This window comes from Aedes albopictus, chromosome 3, assembly GCF_035046485.1.
Source record: "Aedes albopictus strain Foshan chromosome 3, AalbF5, whole genome shotgun sequence".
Taxonomy (NCBI): domain Eukaryota; kingdom Metazoa; phylum Arthropoda; class Insecta; order Diptera; family Culicidae; genus Aedes; species Aedes albopictus.
The window spans coordinates 405,692,324-405,716,189 of record NC_085138.1 but is presented as its reverse complement, the minus strand read 5'-3'; the positions used below and the strand labels follow the sequence as shown (position 1 = coordinate 405,716,189).

The 23,866-nt window shown below is 39.8% G+C and overlaps 1 protein-coding gene across 12 annotated transcripts in view; it reads left to right on the top strand.

Annotated features, from left to right (window-relative positions):
* Positions 1–23,866, top strand: part of LOC109403610 (muscle LIM protein 1) — a 38,111-nt gene that overhangs the window by 7,172 nt on the left and 7,073 nt on the right. For 7 of the 12 annotated variants that reach the window (XM_029873503.2, XM_062856164.1, XM_029873498.2 and 4 more), the window contains exons 2-4: positions 4,301–4,523; positions 19,704–19,866; positions 23,373–23,487. In XM_029873503.2, coding sequence (XP_029729363.1) covers positions 4,409–4,523; positions 19,704–19,866; positions 23,373–23,487 — 393 coding nt within the window. In that variant the 5' untranslated portion in view covers positions 4,301–4,408. Of the gene's footprint in view, positions 1–4,281; positions 4,524–19,703; positions 19,867–21,030; positions 21,815–23,372; positions 23,488–23,866 lie in introns of those variants that run through there. The other 5 variants (XM_019676530.3, XM_062856163.1, XM_019676522.3 and 2 more) reach the window with 3 other exon arrangements.

Here is a 23,866-nt window from a genome sequence, read left to right as displayed (position 1 = left end):
TGCTATTGTTTATGATGAAAACACAAAAAGTTTTTCTTGTAGATTTCAAGAACTCCATTATAGAACAGTTTGGACGAACCTGAATGTCCCAAAGGTTTATAATAAAAAGTAGACTTCAGGTTACTCCAATAACTGCGGCTGATTATGCAGCGTTACTCAGTATAACAGATAAGGATACTGTTACGAGTGTAGACCTGAAGTCCTGAACTCCAAGATAGTTTGGCTGACCTGAAATATCCCTGTAGTGTCTCTAAATGACATTTGAGCTTTCAAGAGCCTCGCGGATGCCAGCAGATTATGCATGTACTTACTATTATTTATGACGAAAACATGAAGTTTTTCTTGTAGATTTGAAGGACTTCATTATAGAACGGTTTGGACGAACCTGAATGTCCCATCTTCTTCTTCTTCTTCTTGGCGTAACGTCCTCACTGGGACAAAGCCTGCTTCTCAGCTTAGTGTTCCATGAGCACTTCCACAGTTATTAACTGAGAGCTTCCTCTGCCAATGACCATTTTGCATGCGTATATCGTGTGGCAGGCACGAAGATACTCTATGCCCAAGGAAGTCAAGGAAATTTCCTTTACGAAAAGATCCTGGACCGACCGGTAATCGAACCCGTCACCCTCAGCATGGTCATGCTGAATACCCGTGCGTTTACCGCCTCGGCTATATGTCCCATACAATTATAATAAAAAAGTAGACTCCAGATTGGTCCAGTAACCACGGATAAATATGCAACGTTACTCAGTATAGCAGGCATGGCTATTGTTACGAGTTTAGACCTGAAGTCCTGAGTTCCAAGGTAGTTTGGCTGAATATCCCTGTAGTGTCTCTAAATGACATTTGAGATTAAAAGATCTTAGCGGATCCCAGCAGATTATGCAATACTATTATTAAGTGCGAAGACAAATAAAGTTTTTCTTGTAGATTTGAAGGATTTTATTACAGAACAGTTCGGACGACCCTGACTGTCCCAAAAAATTATAATAAGCTAGTAGACTTCAGGTTGCTCCAGTAACTGCGGTTGATTACGCAACGTTACTCAGTATAACAGATAAGGCTACTGCTACGAGTGTAGACCTAAAGTTCTGAACTCCAAGGTAAATTGGCTGACCTGGAATATCCCTATAGTGTCTATAAATGACATTGTAGATGTCAAGAGCTTCATGGATCTTTGTAGGTTATGCAATGCTATTATTTGTGGCGAAAATACATAAAATTATTCTTGTAGATTTGAAGGACTTCACTATAGGACCATTTGGAATACCTAGAACATCCCAGAATATAAAACACCTTTTGATATACTTGACGAAGGGTAAATGAATACATATAAACGTGACCCATATCCAAGTTCAGCTTTTAGAATAACTGGTATGTCAATTATTTGGTTTTTCAAATTTCATGGTGTTCAGTACGTTCTAGGTTATCAATGAAATCCAAAATACAAATAATCCCATTCTTCCCTAATAGAGGACTCAATTTGCAAAAACTTTGCCGAAGACAATATTCTGTTTTATCAAATGGGTGAATTTATGCAGCCGTGTCTATGTTGGGGTCATATATGACCCCTCCGGTTTCAAAGGATTAAAACAATAAGCGTGATTTATAAAATAGTCTATATGATATTACACCCCTCCTGGAACCAAGCCTGCTATCCAATTAAGCGTTATACGATCGATTTCTAGTTTTATAAGTTTTTGGTGTCAAAAATGTATAAGAAATGTTATATGGCTCTTTACAGCCCAACCATTACGCTTGACATTACATCCCTACTGGATTTTTAGAGGAAACTCTGCAGAAAATCACTGCAGAAATTATCTGATAAATACCTGGAGGAGCTTCTTGAGAAATTATTGGACAAATACCCGAAAAAATTCCTACAGAAATTCCTGGATAAATGGGGTAACTCCTGGATAAATTTGGTGAGATATCCCCGGAGAAATTCGTGAGAAATTTCTGTAGAATTCCCAGGGGGAAGTTCTGTACTGGAGGCTTCCTAGTTGGAATTTCTAGAGGGGTCACAGTGAGAATCCATGGAAAAAAAACTCATGGAGAATTCCTGAAGGAACTAAAAGAAATATTACTGCAGTATACAATTTTTACTAATAATTGACACAGTTTTCTCTTCTACATGTATTCGAATGATTTAAGCAGTAAACGTATTCTAAAGGTAAATAAGTTAGATTACAGAGATAGAATCTTTTCTATGTCCCACGGGCCTTTACACAACAATAGGTATTTATGTAACGAGTTGCAAAAAGTTGATTTTTTTCAGCGTGAGTTGTACATTTATCCAACGAGGCTTGCCGAGTTGGATAAATACGAAGAGTCTGATGCTGATGCAAAATTTTGCAACGAGTTCCATACAACATTTTAAGCAATGCAATGATTTTTTTTTTCATAATGCAACTCATTTGAATTGTATAATGTTTATAATGCAACTCAAATGAGTTGCATTATGAATATTATGCAACTTTATTTCATTATGCAACTCATTTTAGTTGCATAATGACCCGGTACGGAAAAGTAGGCATTATGATACTGAAATGAGTAGTAGGGTATCGCGCCACTTGGGCGGTGGCTTCTATATTCGTCTGTTTTCCACTATAACTCAGTCAATTTTGAACCAATTGACTTGAAATGTTGTACACGGGTAGATACTGTACCTATCTCACCACATTCCAAAAGTTGTGTCATTTAGTTCAAATTTGACTGAGTTATAGTGGAAAACAGACGAATATAGAAGCCACCGCCCAAGTGGCGCGATTCTCTATAAAATAGAAATTGTGATACTGAATTGCATAAAATTCATATTGAAGACATTTCCAGTAGTGTACAATATTTCCATTTAGAAGATGAGCCAGCCTAGGACTGCAAATCCCTTTAATAAAGATAATAATAAATATAATAACATTTCCATGACCATCTGATAAAAATAAGACCAATAGAGATAGAATCGACAGATAAATTATCACGAACGTGAGCGTAAAACTTCAGCTCCGACCACTCTTGTCCCGACATACATTTCCGATTGGCCCAGGGCCAAGACACGAAACGCGAAATTCTGTTCAATCCCACTCGTGATCTATTTGAGACTTTTTTTTTCGTGGAATTTACCGCTGCCTGGTTACACTCTGGCATCAAAACAGGCTATTTTCGCGGAAACTCAATCGTGCGAAGCGTTCACGTGTGTGGGCGGATCAGTGCTCATCAACCGGAACGAATCCGAGCACTCTACAGTTTTGGCACGAAAATGTGATTAACAGTCGTTAAACTGAACCGTAAAATATTAGAAAAAGGAGCAAGAAAATGATTGGCAAATCATATTTCGTGCCCGAACGTAGGAAAATCAAAGTAACCTGTGTCTAAAAATCTAAAATAAAGCCGTACCAAAACGCTTGAACAGGTGGTACGACTCTCGCTAGACACATCCATCACTTTTCTTTCGCCGAACGAAACCTCAGACAACTGCAACAAAGTTGCATCGCGCTCAACCACTATTCGACCCTTGCGAAGACGCGTGACTTGCATTGCGCAAAAGTTCGACGACTAGAGGGAAAACACCACCGTCTAGTGCCAGTGTGCTTTATTTTTAGAGACGCCGCAGCTGTGCGTCCTCATAGTTGCAACTCAACGCCGCCGCCGTTGCACTCAGCTCGGGAGTTCATTGTTGACAGAAGAGTACGCTGAAAGCACTTGCTGCGGCAAGTACAGGGCCGTACATGATCGATATCTACGGCCTACTAAGGTTGATCGTCCGAGGAAGAACAGACTGCAACCATGGTCTGCTTCGAATCGGTTGACTCGCCTAATCTTTGCGCACTACAGTTATCTAACAACTCGTCTAAATTCACTCTTCCACACCGATTGCACATTTGCAGTCTTTCATCATCCCAGTCGATTCCATCGTCAGTACTTCGATCGCGGTGCTCCCCAACGGTTGTGCAATGTAAATCACGCATTCGAAAAAACGACGTCTCACCCATAGTGTTCCGTCTGCCTTAGTTCTCTCTACGCCTGCCAATACCTGCGGATGTGACTGTGAAAAGTTCCTCTAGCCACCAGCAAAAAGATTAGTTCTCCAAACTCTCCACAGAAGAATAGTTTTTGCTCCCATGAACGTAAGCTGAACAATCCGACACTGGACACCGAAACCCGGGATCCGATCGCGCTAGAACCTGTGAACTCGCTTCTCCGCGTGAATACGTAACCAAGATCGCGTGTAAAACTAGGTCGAACCCAGACTTTCCCCGTCAAGCTTCTTCACGATCTTCTCTTCTTGTCGTCCCACTAACAGAGTAATATCCAGCATTAGAAAAACATAAAAATAAGTGCGTGAGTGAGTGCTCCAAATTCCAAAGCTAATCCAGCAAAGAAAAGAATCCAAAAAAACCACCACACCAAGATGCCTTTCAAGCCAGCTGAGAACCCAAAGTGCCCCAAGTGCGGCAAGTCGGTGTACGCCGCCGAGGAACGAGTTGCCGGTGGACACAAATGGCACAAAGGATGCTTCAAGTGCGGTAAGTACCACAACCCAGTATTACGCAATTTTCAGAGGGGATCTTTACCGCCACTACTTTGTGTGCGGAGAGGGTGGGCGCGGGGAAAGCCGGCCGCTATGTTGTCTAATTCGATCGTCGTGTGAGATCAAACCGAACGCAGCCGTTAAACGAGATCTTCGTGCGTGTGCGAACCGTGATCGTTTGTGTGTACTCGAAGAGATCGCGTGAACGGGCGCGAATCTTTTCTGTATTTTGTTGACATCGATGTTTTTCTGATCGTGGATCGAGCCGGGACTTTAAATATAGATCCATGTGACGACACATCAGTGGCGGAGAGCACGGGCTGATGTGTTTACATGATCACACGATTGTTTTGCGAGGGTAAGGAGGGAAAAAGGGATAACAAAAATGCCGGTGAGATTTAAGTGTTTCCACAGACAAAGATTAAGTGGAATGACCTTCTTGGTCACTAGGAAAAAGATTTATAGATTAAAAAACTAATTTCATATGCCGGGTAAAGTTAGTTTTCCTAAACTTCTTGTTCCTGCGCAAAAGATAAATTGTAAAATTGACGCAAGTTTTAAATTTACTTGGCTCATCTAATGTAACTATTTATGAAGGTAGAGCGGACCTGACGTGAATCTTAAAGCACGTGACTATCATGCCGAGGACCTGGGATCGAATCACACTCCCGGCAAACTCACAAATGTGGGTTCTTCCTTTGGAAAGGAAAGAAAAGCATGGATCCTGAGATGAACTAGCCAAGGGCTAAAAATTTCGTTAATACAGATTTAAAAAAATAGTATATGGACCTGGTGTCAAAATGGAAACATAAAAAAATAGAATTTCAGTACTATATATGGCGACCGTAACAATTCCTTACATGCTGACTAGCCTCCTTGATACGTGCCTCTATGCCGATTTTGGTACCGTTATCTGATGCTATCTGGCCGCCAAGGTATGGATAGTATTTGAATTTCTCCACTGCTTACTCGGCTACTGTAAAGTTAGAATGCTTGTTCGTATTGGAATACAACGATTTGATCTCTTGCTTACAATTTGTTCCTGAGGTCGTTGAGCTTACTCTGTATGTCAATGCGTTGGGGTAGTAGGGCAAATAATCAGCCAAATACGGTTCAATATTCCATTAGTGATGGGCTGCCAAAGTAGCCGATGATTCGGTGCATGTTCAATCATCCCCACCATTATGCGGAGCATGACAATATGATTCATACATGATCTTCCGATACGGAATCCTGGCTGCTGTTGCCGGAGAGTCTCATATCTGCTTCTGTATCCGATTTGGGATAACTTTCTACATAATTTAAAGAACAACGTACAGTAACAGGATGCCACACCAGTTGTCCCACATAGTCAGAATCCCCTTTTTAGTATTCTTCAATAAGACACCCTCTATCCACGACTTGAAGTCCGAGCATTTCCTCTCGCCGCTGGATCTGAGCAATGCTTAGCCGGATGAGTCCGATTAGAAAGTGAAGGCCAGTGATGCGTCCAATCTGGCCGGACATCAAACTCCGTCTCCATTATCGCCTGATGCAGATGTGCTCGGTTTGGTTTTCAGTAAGTTCATCACGAGCGACTCACATAGCTTTGAATTGATCGATTGAAAAGAGCAAGCCCTCTTTCGCCTGGTTGTTGTTGCCACACAACTTTGCACACAGATCACCGATTCCGCTTATTTCTGCAAGACCATGTCGCCATGACCATAACACGCTCAGCAGGTATCAGTAGGTCGGCTCCAGAGGCACGTTCTCCTTCATTTGGGAAATTTGTGCCATCCGTAACGCGATCATAGTCCGTGTGGTCGAAGCAGATCTTCGCGTTGAAGTTGCCTACGCAGATCCTGATGCCCCCTCACGACGGCATTCAATTATCTGTAGAAGTTCTTCATGGCCGTAGCTTGGCTACATCGGTCGATGCGTAACTTTGGACTATCACGAAATTGCAAATCTGTGTGCTGAATCTGCTATTACTGATTCTTTCATTTTGTTAAGCGCTATCTGTACCTAGGCGCTGAATAGGAAATTGCGTTGTCGTCTCGAATACCGGAATACAGTATTGTTCCGATTTTATCACGCCCCTTTTGAAAACTGCTTTTAAATGTACTACAAAATCTAAACTCATTTTCAATATTTTGAACGTCACAAATCGAGCCTTCAACATTCATCTTGAAGAAGAGGGGAAATACTTGCTCTCAAATGTAACAGCAAATTAATGATAAATGAAGGACTAACGCGCGGAGGGCGTGATAAAATCGGAACATTACTGTATAACGATACCTGTCGCAAAGAGTTCTTGTGTTCTCCTAAGTTAGGCAAACGGGTTTCACTTAATCCCAGGATTGCGAACTTCATGAGCCGTGATGACCGAGTTGTGCTAGCTTGCCTTGCTGAGCTAGCGATAAAACATTTCTTGTTCCCGTTCTTGGCCGTTGGTTTATGCTAAAATACACTTTCATTGCCTTCCGAGCCAATTAAAGACACGGCATCTTAGTTGATATAAGGTTATTCAAATCAATCAAAAATTTGCACTTTGAGTATGTCGTTTTCGAGCTTTTTCAAGAATTTTCGCACTTCACTTTCTTGGACTCTTTGTTCACACTTTGTTATTTAGTTAACCTACTCCTCCCCACTTTCTTAAAGTCTATCTAACCTTTTCTGTCTTTGGGGTCCCTCTTCTCTGCAGCAACCTTCTTTCTTTCGCCATTCTCCTTACTGTCGGCCATCGGTGTCGTTTCTACGGAGTGCCGCGGGTTCTTCAGGCAATCTCCAACCTTGGTCACGCTCAATGCTCGCCACATCTCTTTCCACCTGATCCGCCCACCTTGCACGCTGTTCTCGAGGTCTTCTTGTACCGTTCAGATCTCTTGCGAACACTAGTTTTGCAGGGTTGATGTCCAGCATTCTCGCTACATCTCCTGGTTCATCCTTCGCCGCCACACACCGTTCTCCTGCACACCACTTAAGATGGTCTAAGCACCCGACGCTCCAGCACTTCGAGCAAAGTTCAGGTCTAGTGCCCGTAGAGAACCACCGGTTTTATCAGCGTCTTATACATAGTGCATTTGTGCGGGGTAAATTTTTTCGACCGCAGGTTCTTGTGGAACCCATAGTATGCCCGACTTCCACTGATGATGAGTCTTCGTATTTCACGGCTAACGTTGTTGTCCACCGTTATTAAAGATCCGAGGTAGACGAAATCTGCACCACATCGAAAGTACCCCTGTCTATCGTAACACTGCTGCCTAGGCTCTCCCTGTCGTTCGTGGTTTCGCCCTTCAGCATGTACTTAGTTTTTGACGCGTTCACTATCAGTGCGACCTTTCCTGTTAACGTTTCAGGCGGGTATACAGTTTTGCCATCGCACCATTCCAAATGTTCTGGCAATAATATTCATGGCATCCGCAAAACAGACAAATTGGTCGGATTTCGTGAAAATCATGCCCCGGTTGATGAGCCCGGCTCGTCGCATTACACCTTCCATGGCGATATTGAACAGCAGACATGAGAGTCACCTTGTCGTAGTCCCCGGCGGGATTCGAACGTACCTAGGCGAACGCCCAAAACTCCTATGCAGTTTTTTACATACTCCATCGTCGCTTTGATCAGTCTAGTAGGCTTTCCGGAGAAGCCGTTCTCGTCCATGATTTTCCACAGTTCTGTGTGGTCGATACTGTCGTATACCGCATTGAAGTCGATGAACAGATGGTGCGTTGGGACCTTGGGCTTGAACAACGTCTACCGGGTAAGTGTAAAACTTAAGTCGTTTCACAAGGCTTCGAAGGGAAACCTTCGTAATGGCCCTATTACGCCATCCCTCATAGCTCACGCGGCCAACTGGGGGTTTTGATGACTACAGAAGTTTTTCGACTTTCAGTCACGAAAAAAACGTTGATAATTTCATATCATTGCCAACGATTCGATCCTTGGGTTGGGATTTTCCATGGGCTCGATCCGTCTTCGACCTCTGACGATTGGTTACAGCAGTTCGGTGCCTACTACTGCTTTAGCATCTAAAACTAACGAAAACAGAATGGAAAAATTTTCCCTGTTAAATTGTGGATTCAGACCGTGATTCAGACCATGTACACTCTTTGTAGAAAGTTGTTTCAAGGATTCGATTAAGAAACTGCTTGAACGATTCCTTTTGAACATGAAATCTTTTTTATGATTGACCGCCAGACCAGCTACACGCACACAAGGAACCACTGAGATAGCTGCTTGGGATGAACAGGCATGAGTATGGTCTTCTGTACAAATGTCTGTTGGCCTGCTAACTCTCCCAGGAAATTTTGGCGTATGAGCGGTTTGCCGGTCCTGCTAGACCGTAGTTGAATAGTCTACCATACTATGCCACTTGTTTCCAAAAGCCACCACCAAAGAAAGAGACGAGAAGATCCTGATGGTAGCCGGGAAGGGATGACGATAAAGAAAATGGACGATGAAATATGGACGGGCACGATGAGAAGACAGGGACACGAGTGGGTTAGGTCGCTGACTGAGTATGAAGGACAGTGACAGTGGTGTATGTTTCAAGGAGTCTCATGATGACATTCATCTGAGCTAGTCGGCAGTTACAGGGTTCACGCATTGGTGCGTGGATGCCAGGCATAAAGTGATAGATTGTGTGAAGATTATTGTGAAGTAGCATAGTTCGCTTGGTTACATAAATACTACTGGTTACTTGTAGGCATTATATGCGTTGCGTTGCGTTGCGTGGTAATGGAGTAATTGGTAGATTGCATACTGAAAGTTGTCATGTTAAAACTTTAATACTCCTATTCTAATTGCTTATGGAATGCTATTTGGGAAGGAACAGCTATCCAACCAGAGGTTGAAGTAAAAAAGACATGACAACTTCCATTGCCGGCCACGCTCATCTTCTCCGTTACGAGGATAGGAAAGGATTTGATGATATGACACCTACTTTACAAGAGGTCAGCGACTCACCGACACTCCCATAGGTGTCAAGGAGTTGGATATTTGGAATGGGGTGATTGGGAATCACTATAAGCGAGTGATGCGACAAGATTCAGATTGTGTAAGTGTATTTTAGTAAATCATGTAGATGTGTTGTAGGGAGTGAAAGTGTTTTATTATATTTAAACACCAACGTTGGGAGTGACATAGCTAAGAAATTTTGTCACTCCAAGGGCCTTTTTCCTTCCGGGATGGGGCACAGGCATTTGGACCATGTGTCCTGGCTAACAAGCCTAGGCTTAAGCGCCATTGATCGCTCTCTGAAACGATAAGAAACACGTTATGTGGATGGGAAGGGATAGTAGGGAAGGGATAACTATTTATCAAGATGCCAGCGACTCACCGACACTCTCGAAAATAGAAAGGAAATAGGAACTTGGTACAGGAATGTTCAGGAATTCAGTATGATTAGGCAATGCGTTATATATGTAGCTTGAAATGGTAAAAACTCCAGATATATGCGATTGTGTAATGTTGAATTAAATGGTAAAATATGAACATAAAATAACGCAAGGTAAACAAAACCAGAAGGATCTCACCAAATTGTTTTGTTGTCCAACGATGTGCTTCAGGTTCCTCCTTTATTAACTCCGGTGGGCCATGGTGGGGTCGTTTGGGAGCAGGAATGCACAAATTATCTTCCTATATTGATAACTGCTCTCTTGGTGGAACACGTGCCATCAGAATTTCACGAACAATTCAGCTGTTAGTCCAACACTGTAATATACTCTCATTGACTTCATACTACAAATTATGCGGAGCCTTCCAGGCGAAGCCGGTGATATAGTACAAAATGCCTCAACAACGGAATACAACTACAACCCGGCACTTGGGCGTTTTAGGCGAAAACTTGCAGTTTTGCCTGCGGCGGACATATAAACACTCAAATTTCCAATTCATTTGTCACTAAAAAACCGCTACGAGAACGTCGCACAATTTCCCGAAGAAACCGGTTACAGCACTTCAATTTTTTTTCCTTGCCCTCTTCTTTCTTTTTCTACACTTTGACAGTACTTTCCGCAATTATCCGCCGAATCGAATTTTACGGACACGAAAAAAGTCAGAGAGAAAAATTAAACGTCTCGGTTACTTGTAGGCGTTATATGATAAATTTACACTGTGCTGTGAAAGTAGGAAGGAAGGGAAACGGTTTTTTTATTCCGTTTCTGGTTCTAGCGATGGCATGTTCATAGCCATGAGATGTACAGGGGATACTCAAAATAACTGGGATAGGTAAAATTTTCACTTTTCAAAAAATGTTCAACTCGCTGTAACTTTTCGAAAAATGCATCAAATATTCTCAAATTTTTACTATAAGTTCATCAACTAGTTGTGTATCAGTGGTCAAAATTTGGAAAAGATCGAGCCATTCCACACGAAGTTATAAACGTTCTAGAAAAAGTTATAATTATCCGATAGCCAACTTTGAGCTGTTATATCTCCGGATTCAATGAACTGAATGCAATGAAATTTTGATCATTTATGACTTATATAATGAGCTAATAAAAACATTTGACTAAACTTAAAACTCTTTACGCGAAAGAAAATTATTACGATTGGATTATTTTTCTAATATACCACCAATTTATCCAAAACTTCATCATCGTTTCAAAATTCGAGATAGTAATTATAGTTCATTTCAATTCCCTCTAATTGACTTCAATATGAATATATTTTTAAAGAAAGTAACGAAATAATCGGCATTAAATTGAAAAAGTAATGGGATGCATATGAAAAATAGGTAAATTTACTAAAAAAACATACATTTATTCTAACTGCCATAACTTTTTTTCTTCTTAATAATTACAAATTAAGTAAACTGTTTTTCAAAGTTCATTACATTAGTCATAAATGATCAAAATTTCATTGCATTCGGTTCATTGAATCCGGAGATACAACAGCTCAAAGTAGGCTATCGGATAATTATACCTTTTTCTAGAATCTTTATAGCTTCGTGTAGAATGGTCCGATCTTTCCCAAATTTTGACCACTGATACACAACCAGGCTTGGAAAGCGTCAGCGTCAACACGGGTCGTCACGCGAATTTTACAGAAGTGCCTCTCTCAATGTCATCGAATCGGGAGACAATGACCAAGAGAGACTAACAATATTCGCTCATTTTTCGGTCACGACGGAGCGTGACATGGTTGTAAACAAGGCAATTACTACAACATTCATGAATTTTTTCGTTGTTTAAAACCTTTAAAGCATGAATGTATGCCCTCTCTATCTGTTAAATACAACGGCTAGCCTAAATTTGCTTGCACCAGGTGAAAATTTTAATTTCAAAACAATTTGAAAATTTCTGTCATGACGCTTGATCATTGCAAAATGACATGACGAAGTGCGCGAATGCTCGTTTTGTCTTGTGACGATGAAAGAGCCTACTTGTTCATCGTCATGGGAAGCTCTCGACCAATAACAGCGCTGTACACAACTAGTTAATCAACTTACAGTAAAAATTTGAGTATATTTGATGCCCTTTTCGAAAAGTTACAGCGAGTCGCACATTTTTTAAAAAATTAAAATTTTACCTGTCCCAGTTATTTTGAGTATCCCCTGTATATGTAGAGAAGAGAGTATAGAGAAAGTAAGGAGTGTATCGTAAAGTAGTTGAAAATGTTTACAATAGCCTCAAAAATAGTTTAATACAACTTTTAAGTAATTTTATTTTTGGAGATACTGTATAAATCCTTTAAAAAAGAAATGGCTTTTATGATTTTCTAAAAATGTTCTTTTAAATGGGTTTTTAACCTAGATTACTGAGCACATGTTTTTAAATTTTTGCACACCTTCTAAAAAATTGAAATTGCGAAAAAAAATCGATAATGATCGAAAATTGTTAACTGTTTTGTGCAAATGTAATAAGCTCCAGAATTCTTATGATATAGGCGAAAAATTTTTCAAAAGAAAAATATCCACTGCATTTAAGCGCAATTCTTAAAAATGAAAAAAGGCCATTTTTGAGGAACCCCTTTTTTCTATGCTCCTCCAAATCATGTTTACGCAAATAAAAAATACATAAAAAGAAAATTTCGCAATTTTTTAAATAGGGTATGTTTATTAATTTATGGACGAGTAAGTTAGAGCAAAAAATGGAATTTTATAACCTTTTAAGATATTAAAAGCAGAACTTCAAAGTTTGATATAGGAGATTTTTCAATCGAAAATATGAATTTTGCAAGTCGGTGTTGAATGATATGTTATGTGTACATAACTGTTAACAAGCATCAATATTTTCCAGATTTTTTATCGTGCAAATTTAATTCGCTACAGATTTTTGAAAAGTTGAAAAATCTTAAAAAAATTGCATTTTGTGCAGATTTTTATTTTGTGAGGTGTATTCATTTAACCATATTTTCAATAATACTAAACATTTTCCAAATTTTTCCAAGATGTTCTAAACTTAACTATATAGTGAAGATTTCATAGAAGAACCTAAATGAAAAGACCAACCCAGCTTCGAGATTGAGCATCCTGAACATTTTCAACTACTTTCCGATACACTCCTTAGATGGAAAGCAACAAGGCAGAAGGAAAGTGACGAGCCAATGATTGAACCCAGGACCTTTTGCATATGAATCAGAAGCACCAAGCTCCTTTGAACACGTAACTGAGATTCATAACGTAATTTCTAAGGCACCCATGCAGTACAAAGCCCAAACACGAAAAAAAAAGTCTTGCAATAAGCTTGCGCATAATCCTTTACTGGGTGAAGAGATGTTTAACATAAGACATAAGCAAACCTTGACTAGTTTTCGCTTTCTTACTTATGTCGAATTCGTTTATTTGCACCGCCTGCACCGCTTTGCCACCGGGTGTAGCAAACTTGCACCGAAACCGTTCGTTTATTCGCAGGTACTGTTCTGTTTTGACACCCGATTGGCACCGGTGCAAGAAAATGCTACACCCAGTTTGAGCACGGTGTAGCAGGTACAAAATTAGTTTTACCAATACATGCATATCGCTGAACTTGTATCGTGGTTTTGTTTTGGTAAGAATGATGATTTTCTCTTCGGCATTAGGTAAACAGTTTCTTGGATATTCATTTAACAGCAAATCTGTGCGTTTAAAAATTATTTAAACTTGATTGATATTACCACGTCTTTCAATCAACTTCTGAGGAATCTGCAAAATCGGTAACATGAAATTTTAAAGAGTGGATTCAACGTATATTTTTCCCATTAGGACTATTTTTTTATTATCGCAAATATGTCGATTACTTTTAATGATTTTAATCATTAGAATTTTCTGTCACATGGTGATCTATTAATTATGAAAAAATTGACGTAATAAAGTTTTGATAAGCCCAGAATAAAATAAAAATCTATCCATTCAATTTGTTTGTTTGTTTGTTTATTTCCAGTAGCGTAAAGGAGAACCTTTTTTTTTGGACTGAAATATTACTGAAGTAACATTTTGTAGGTACAAACAGTTTCAAAAACCGTAAATTCTATTTTTTTCATACAACAAATATTGAATTTTTGAAGTACATTGAAAGTCAAACAAATGTCACTATAGGATGGTTAAAGCGTTTTTAATATGAGTTGCGTTTGAATAACGCTATGTTCTAAAAAGCATTTATTTATTTTTCTTTTTACGATGTAGCTAAACGTTTTCTATTGAACTGCCTTCAACATTTTTTGTGGTAAATTTGTGCACGTAGATCGTTTACAATTGTATGTTAGCATCCTTTTTTATTAAGCAACGGAAATTGTTAAATTCTAAAAAGTTGCTTTTAATTGAAAAATTATGATATTACGTGAATTTGAAGAAGATAAATAATGTAGGAGTGGTAAAACAGTTAAAACATTGGATAACAATTTTCAAGTAACATTTATTATTACAAGTTTATCATGTACAAGTGGATTACTGAAAACTTTTAAAATTGTTAGATTGGATATAGAAAGAAATAAAAAAGTAAATAAAAATAATTTTGTTCATCACGGAAGTCATGAAAACATTGATTATGTTTATTTTTGATATCCTTTATTGTTTTCATTGACGCTCTCACGCGCTCTTACTATTACCATCAAAAGCTGTCAACAAATTGCACCGAAACCGTTCGTTTTTCCGGTGTCAATTGCTACACCGGTGCAGTGCACCGTCGGGAATAAACGAATTCGACATTATTTTCGGATGTTTTGAAGACAGCTTTCAAAGTGGTCGAAATCACATGAAGACGCTTTGTTTTTAATGCCTACGGACACTGTTACAATAGGGGGCGCACATATTACACATAACTTCTTAGCCTATCTCGATGCGTAAGTAATTCAGGCAAAACAATCGTTCAATAAATGAACAAGTGTCAATTCTTTTTATCTTGGCCCTTGCAGGGAGAAGCTTTTTTATATAATCGAAACGGTCATGGAAAACGTTCACAGAACTGAAAGTTGTTAAGCGAATACTTCTGTTCGGGATACTTTGCAATAGAATAGTTATTTATGTAACGAGTTGCAAAAAGTTGATTTTTTCAGCACTAGTCGTACATTTATCCAACGAGGCTTGCCGAGTTGGAAAAATACGAAGAGTGCTGAAAAAATCGAGTTTTGCAACGAGTTCCATACAAAATTTTATGCAGTGATTTTTTCATTATACAACTCATTCGAGTTGCATAATGTTCATAATGCAACTCAAATGAGTTGCATAATGAACATTATGCAACTATTTTTCATTATGCAACTCATTTCAGTTGCATAATGAACCGGTACGGAAAAGTTGGTCATTATGATACTGAAATGAGTAGTATAAAATAGAAATTATGATACTGAATTGCATAAAACATTTTATCATAGGCATTTGGCCATTTTGCACCACACTTGTTTTACTTATCATATTATAAAAACACTGAAAGACGATCTGCCGTGAATCGCAAGTCAGTCCCATCTGCATTTTGGGCAAAAATGAGTTAAAGGCCGTTTTCGATCTTTCTTCGGATGTTCTTTCAGCTGCCTGAATAAAAACAAATAGTTTGTTCAGTAAAATCGAAAAACAATACCAAGTCAGATTGTCCCATAATGAAATGTAATCGCAAGTCAGTCCCATTACGAACTAGTGTACCCTCCAGTATAAAACCTAACACTGTTTTAGCCAGTTTATATTTTTCACTGTTAAGTTTTCATGTTTGAAGCAATTTGTGAAAGTTTCATGATGATCGCAGAAGTTTTCAATTTGTGGTGATTTTTTAAAGTTTCACATAGAAATCGAATTTGAAAACTTCAGAGTCCATTTTCTCAATGGCTACTTTTTACAGATGGGACTGACTTGCGATTCACGGCAGCGATGGAAATGTATAAATTTTGATATTGTTTCTATCGTATCTAGCAAATGTCGTACATATAGCTTTTTGAATGAACTTAATAATGGTGTTTATCATATACCATATCTACGTTACAGTGATAAAAGGGCATTCGCTAATTGTAACGTAATTGTTATACTAAAGAGATTGAAGTACATTGACAGTAAATTTTTGTGCTTTGCAACAATTATTAAACGGCTGCTAATTACCCACTTTAAATCACATTCCCTTGCAAGTTTGGGCTGAAGAAAAGAGCATCCACTTCAACCTTTCATCCGCATCCCCCAATCCTTCATTTCGCACGCAAACAACCCTTGGATACGCGCACTTTCCGCTATAATGAGCCGAAAAGCACTTGCCAACAGAGGCAAATCCAACAGTGGAAAATGCTTCACGCGGCGTGTAGTTTTAATTAACATTTTGGGCCCGATAGTGAGTGTGTGTGATGCTGCCTCTGCCCGAAAATGGGGTCAACCAAGCGCGCGGGGCGAGTTGCCAAGAATTTCTCAATTAGAGAAATTTATTTGGCACCATGCGTCTCCATCGCCATACGTGAGCGAGCAGCACCTCTAACCGACACGCCTGCCTGTCAATTTCGACCGCTGCTGGCTGATGCTGTCGTATTGGCATGGCACCTTACGGTATGCGATGTGTTTGTAGTGTAGCCGCCTTCATCGCGGGCTATTGCAGCTGCGATGACCGACCTCTGTGTCGGTTAATTTCCTATCGATCAACTTTGAACGAGAGCTGTCCGCGAAGTCGAGCCAACCTGAGCCAACTACGCGGGATACGTTCCAGACGTGCAAAATGCTTAAAACCAACCTGCTCCTCACGGTTGGTGCATTCGGTTCGTTATGCAACACCTACACAGGAGGCATTAATTTTGAACGAATGGGGGTAAACATCTAATGAGATACCGAAAAATTTCCGCTCGAACAGATAGTTTACACATTGTAGCACAATGTTTACCGTGAAGATGAAGTACATCGGGAGAAACGGTGCAGGGGTAGGTAGATGAGCACCAATAATTATCGGATGAACTTGTCGTTCAAAAAAGTAAACTAGTCATGTCATTTATGTCATATGTAAACATAGGCTAGAGGAGATGGTTCACCTAGCGTGAATGAGAATGAAGCACCTGTCACTTTTGCATTTTTTTATATGAAGAATCTACTTTTTCTCTTTGATAAATTCACCCACATAGGCTAGATGAACTGGATGACCAAATGTCAAAATGCACTTTTTCTCACGTGAGCTTTAATGAAAATAAAAAGTGGACTTGACGTTTGGTTCATCCTAGGTGAACCACTTCCCCTGGCCCATAGACGAGTGCACCGATGAACTGAATTCATCGCGGTCTGAGAATTTTGACACTAAAGCGGGGTCGCTTCCAATCAGAAGTGAAAGATTTCCAATCAGAATTGAACAATTCTGATTGGGAACGACCCCGCTGTAGTGTCAAAATTCTCGGACCGCGATGAATTCAGTTCATCGGTGCACTCGTCTATTGAACGAAAGACGAGTGCAACGATGAACTGAATTCATCGCGGTCCGAGAATTTTGACACTAGAGCTGGGCCGCTTCCAATCAGAATTGAACGATTTCCAATCTGAATTGAACAATTCTGATTGGGAATGGCCCCGCTCTAGTGTCAAAATACTCGGACCGCGATGAATTCAGTTCATCGGTGCACTCGTCTATCAGAATTTTTCAATTCTGATTGGAAATCGTTCATTTTTTATTGGAAGCGGGCCGCTCTAGAGTCCAAATTCTCGGACCACGATGAACTCAGTTCATCGGTGCACTCGTCTATAGCTTCGCTCTAGTGTCAACATGGACTTATCCACCGATGAACAGAATTCACTCCGTCCGAGAATTTTGTCACTAGACCGGGGTCATTTCCAATCAGCATTTGACGATTATGATTGGAAATAGGCTAGATGAATTTGATGAATGTAGATGAGTTTAACGGACAGAAAAGGTATATTCTTCATTTAAAAAATGCAGCAGTGACAGATGCATAATCCTCATTTACGCTAGGTGAACCAGTTCCTCTAGTCTATGGACTTATCCACCGATGAACCAAATTCATCGTGGTCCGAGAATTTTGACACTAGAGTGGGGTCTGTTCCTATCAGAATCGTCCAATTCTGATTGGAACGGCCCCGCTCTAGTATAAAAATTCTCGGACCGCGATGAATTCGGTTCATCGGTGGATAAGTCCATGGACTTATGGGTCCACCGATGCATCGCGATGAGCTGAATTCATTCGGTTTTGACACTGGAGCGGGGTCGTTTCCAATCAGAATTTGACGATTCTGATTGGAGGTAGACGAGTGCACCGATGAACTGAATTCATCGCGGTCCGAGAATTTCGACACTAGAGCGGGGTCGCTTCCAATCAGAAGTGAACGATTTCCAATCAGAATTGAACTTTCTAATATAAGATTCCCAAAACCAAAGGGTTCCAACCCCATCTACCCCAACCAGATATGCGGGGCCGGGGATCACTTGGCGAAACTATGCGTGGCGCTTGGTGCTGCTGTGTGCTACATAACAACACCTACGCAGCTACGGTTCGACTATTTTCGGGGACGAAGAGCTATTTTGGGACTTGTTGTTGATGGTTGAAGAGTAGGTAGTTGTTGGTTGCGTATAGTGCCGGCAAAGTGGCCGCCACCGCAGATTAAACGATCAATCAATCAACTTTGCAATCACTTAAAATTGAGATAAACAACGTGCGAATGGACGTGTTGACGAGGGAAGTTTGAGAGGTTGAAGAGATAAGTTTTTTTTTTTAAGATTCCGCTATAATTCTTTGTTTTGCAGTAACTTTTTCGTTTAGCAAGGACAAAAGAAAATGTTTGAATTCACTACTTATTAAATGAACTTATCGATTTCCAATCAGAATTGAACAATTCTGATTGGGAATGGCCCGCTCTAGTGTCAACATTCTCGGACCGCGATGAATTCGGTTCATCGATGGATAAGTCCATTGTGTTAATGGAATACATTGGCATTCGATTCATTTTCATGCAACACTTGAGTTTTGCATAGAAAGTAAACCTCAATTTTCTCCCTGAGAGAAAAAAACGGTTACGACTTATCCACCGGTGAACTAAATTCACTCGGTTCGAGAGCTTTGACACTAGAGCGAAGCCATTTCAAATCAGAATTGTCCAATTCTGATTGGAAACGACCTCGCTCAGTGTCAAAATTCTCGGACCGAGTCAATTCGGTTCATCGGTGGATAAGTCCATAGACGAGTGCACCGATGAGCTGAATTCATCGCGGCACTCGTCTATGGGACTCAAAACAAACCCTCGGAAAATGTCGAAACTCGTATGGACTTATCCACCGATGAATCGAATTCTTCGCATTCCGAGAATTCAATCCTGATTGGAAGCGGCTCCGCTCTAGTGTCAAAATTCTTGGACCGCGATGAACTCGGTTCATCGCTGGATAAGTCCGCACTTATCCATCGATGAACAGAACTCACTTTATCCCGAGAATTTTGACACTAGAGCGGGGTCGTTTCCAATCAGATTTGGACGTTTCTGATTGGAAATGTCAAAATTCTTTAACCGAGTGAATTCCGTTTTATCGGTGGATAAATCCATGGCGTAGCTGAACTAGCCTTACAGTACAAAACAACGCATTTAACAAATGTAAACAAAATTGATAGTTAACATGAGGTGCTGCAAGGGTCATTGAAACAAGCTTTTCCGATACTCATCATATCAAAACAAAGGCGTTGTTTTGTATGTTTATTGTATTATCCGTCATTTTGACTGTATTCTGCCTGTTTTTATTTTAATCTTCCACATTTTTTATTCAAAAACAAGCAAATTGCCCTTTAAACTAACCCAACTTTCTTTTTTCCTCTCCATCACCCACAGGAATGTGCGGCAAGATGCTCGACTCGACAAACTGCGCAGAGCACGAGAACGAGCTGTACTGCAAAAATTGCCACGGACGCAAGTACGGACCAAAGGGATACGGTTTCGGCGGTGGTGCCGGCTGCCTATCGATGGACTCCGGTGCCCAATTCCAGGGAGAAGGGTAAGTTTCGAGCACCTCCTCACCCTCTTCTTCCCTTTTCCATATTTTCAAAATCACCTATTTTTTCGAAACGGTGAGCCCACTTTTTGGGGAACTGGGGACGTTTTGATTTCTGATTCACTTTTAAAACACTGGTTAAGTTTTTTTTCTCTGTTGTGTTGGCAACAACAAAAAAAGAAAATCGGATTCGTCCAGGGCCTTTCCTTAGACTTTCGGTACCACGATATGCTATCAAAAGCGCGTAAATCACGTCGATTGGTAGCAGTTTAATTTCCACATAAACACCACATTTCTCGTTCATAAGAATCATTTTCCAACTCCTTTACGAACCGTTGTTGTTGGAGTCTTCTGTATATCATTTTCCATTGTTTTAATTTGTTTGATTAAGCTCCGGTGTTGTTTCGTTTCGTTTGTTTTTTGTTTATATTTTTGTACTATTTTTGTTACCCTCGTTATTATTCATGTCACCCATGTCAATTCCCTAATTATCACGAGAAGTCTCGAATAGTCTCATAATATAAAGTGATAGGACGCATGACATACGAAGAATTAAGAGAAACGACTATGATCATCAGATGTAACTTCCAAAAACTAAATTAGCAGGTCTTTCAAAAGGAAATTTATAAATCGAATTTGACGTATTTACATTTTCTACCAGCTCTCTGCAAGCAGAAAACTGCTCTGCGAAATTCATTTATGAAAGAATTCAAAAATAAAAGAAAAACACATTTTCAAAAGAGTTCTTCTGAGACTTCTGAGAGTTTTTAAAATGAAAATTAGATCTGGCGTGATAATTAAGACTGATCTTCTTATTGTTACTCGGGTAGCCATTTACTTCATATGCCATCTTTTCACTTGATTCTTCAAGGTAAACAGCGTAATGTCATGCGTCGAAATTTTGTTTCAATATTTCTCTTTCCGAATATTCTATAAATATGTACACACTCTACAACTGCATGTATGATTTTATTTCCATTTCTCTGTTTTCCATTTTTCTTGTTACATAAAATGTGCGACACCTTCAACTACCACCACCAAAAAACCACCACCACAACCGCCAACCAATAAAATAAAAACCACAACCACCACCGCAATCGCTACTACAATATCAAATAACCTCCACTGACAATCACCAAATATATTTTGAAATCCAAAACAATGTAGCAAGTAAAGTACGGCCAATTACTGCCAGTTGTTAGAGAGGAAAACACCCAAACAAAATCGTTACCCGAGTCAAAAAATTAAACAAAAAAATAAGATCCATTACCCATAGGTGTCCAATTTATATCTATGTTTAGTTCCATAATTTGTACCATCACTCTATTTGAGTAAATGCGATCCACTTCGAATGCATCAATCAATTCAATAAATGAGAAGAGAGCAAAGATTACAAACCAAAAACACAAAGCAAGCGTAATGATATCCTCTAACCCCTTTGTTTGGCAACACTGCAAAATGTCACCTTTTGAGCGCGCGCGCACACACACAACAACAACACCAAACGCAACGACCACTCAATCCCAAGAGAAAAAAACACCCGACAGGACGCCGTTTGCCGTGCAAAAGGAAGCGAGGTTTAGCGAAGAACGAGGAAGAAGAAGAAGAGTAATGCTCTCTCTATTGTTTTGCTTGCTTGATTGCTGTAGAAGAGAGATTTCGTTTCTATTTTCGTGAATTTTCTAGCAGGATTTTTTCGTATTCAATCGTAAAGGAAATAAATAAGCTAAGTTTGAGATAATTTTGAACGATGGAAAGGTGAAGATTGTTTTGATGAGCTATCTATGAATCAGTTAACTTTATAATGATATTTAAATCAAGCAGAGATTTAGTTTGTAGGAAGCTTTCTGGTTTGCGTAAATTACAAGGATTTTTGACCATTTGCTTTAATGTGTAAACAGATAAAAGAAAAAAAAAACGAATTTGAATAAAGTCGATTTTGAGTAAACCATTTGTGACTAAATCCATTTGTTGTGTACAGACCCAAAATTGCAGAAAAGGGGTTTGAATATTTTTGTAAGCCGGGTAAACATTGTCCAACAATTAGACCGAAGGTGGAACGAATGCACCGCGGAATGTCTCGCACACGGTTATTACAAATTGATCACAAAGCACGCTTACAAAACCAACAACAATTAACATTCTCGAGAACACAAAAACATTCAAAAACCTTACTGTCGCCGTCTTGTCCACGATGACTCCATCCATGTGACCCCTGACAAATGTGACAATCATCCAATGAAACAGATATGCGAACTAAAGCGGAAAGCTTACTTCGTGTAGTCAAAATTAGTAGCGTGATTGTGTGTATAGAAAAAAGAATACGAATTGCATTGGGTCGTGTCTTGTTGTGTGTTGAAATTACCGCCAATATCCATCTAAGCAAAAAAAAAAAACGTGTAAGCACCTCATAACGTCTGGCGTGTCGTCTCTCCCAGTGTACGTGTATTTTGACAGTTGATCGGTGAGATATTTTGTTCTATGGTGTTTTTGTCGTGTTTTCTCACAATTTGTTGTAATCTAACGTCTCCTCGAGATTTGTGTTATTTTTCGGATCGTTTTCTTACCGATGTGATGTAACCCCATTCCCCCGGCAGACCGTGATCTCCCTTTTTTGACAGGTGACCTGCCAAGTTTGTGTTTTTGTTTGTTTTTGTGTCTTACCAATCTCGCAAATGAGTTTTTCGTTTTGCGCTTCCATCGCAATCTCACACACAGCATGCACCCACCACTCACCACATCGCTAACTGTCATTTTGACAATTCTAGTTTCCACTAACCACCTGTCATATTCCTACCAGTGATTGCGTTTCCCCGTCTGTCAAACCAAGACAGATGTTAGGAAACACGTCCTCCTTTACAATAGCCTATTACTATACGCAGTTCTATCCGCTAAGGGATAAGGAAAGTGCCCTGAAGTCGATGTATAAATTTGTTTTAAGCAGTTGTCAAACTATTACAAAAACCATATTGTTTCCGAATCGAAAACAAAATGACGCAAGCGCCATTAGTGAAAGAAAACAAAACGGGGGACTTGTCCTTGTCCCGAGACTAAATTAAGTACGCTTGCCAAGCCTGACTGACAACTACTCACTGTTGTACTTAATTTCTTCTCCGATGTCCTCTTTCTCTCGCTCTTTTTCTTCTCTCTACTTCTCTCTATCGAATTGATTAAAATTCGTAGTCACGTAGAATAAAATTTGCACTCAACTTATCAACAACCGAAAATCTCTAATTCTTTCTATTTTTTTCTCTTTATTTCGTTTTTTGTATTATCTCATTTTATCCACCATCACCACAATTCCTTCGTTCGCACTTTCGTCACTTACACGTGCACCGGCACACGCACACCATCATCAAAAACAAAAAAAAAAACTCTACAAACAACATTCGATGGTGCACGGACATGCACGTATACTCGCATCCAACACGCACACACCCCCCACGATCGCCCCCATGTCCATCATTTTCGTTGCGCCGCCACCTACCCGAATGCCATCCGAAACACAGAACTAACGGACACGTTGCCGAGCCGAAGGCGGTAACGAAAGCACCCGAAGGAGAAGGTTGCCCTCGTTGTGGTGGATATGTTTACATGGCCGAGCAAATGTTGGCACGTGGACGAGTGAGTTAATTTGTTGTTGTTTTGTTTACTTTGGTAGCTATATTTTACGGCGTAACGCTTGCAATTTTTCGGACACAAGTAGGCTTTGCTTGCATTTAACACAGGCTTAACAGTTTAGGAATGATTAAGGCTAAAACTTGCGCATTGAAGACCAAATTTGTTTTGTTTTTGCAGAAAACAATAAGCTATGAAGCTTTGCACTAGTTCACTAATTTTACATTTCAGCGGTGCCGTGTTTACATAAAATAAACTCGTTTCCATGGATTTATCCACCGATGAATAAAATTCACTCGGTCCGAGAATTTTGACACTAGAGCGGGATCGTTTAAAATTAGAATTTGACGATTCTGATAGGAAACGACCTCGCTCTAGTGTCAAA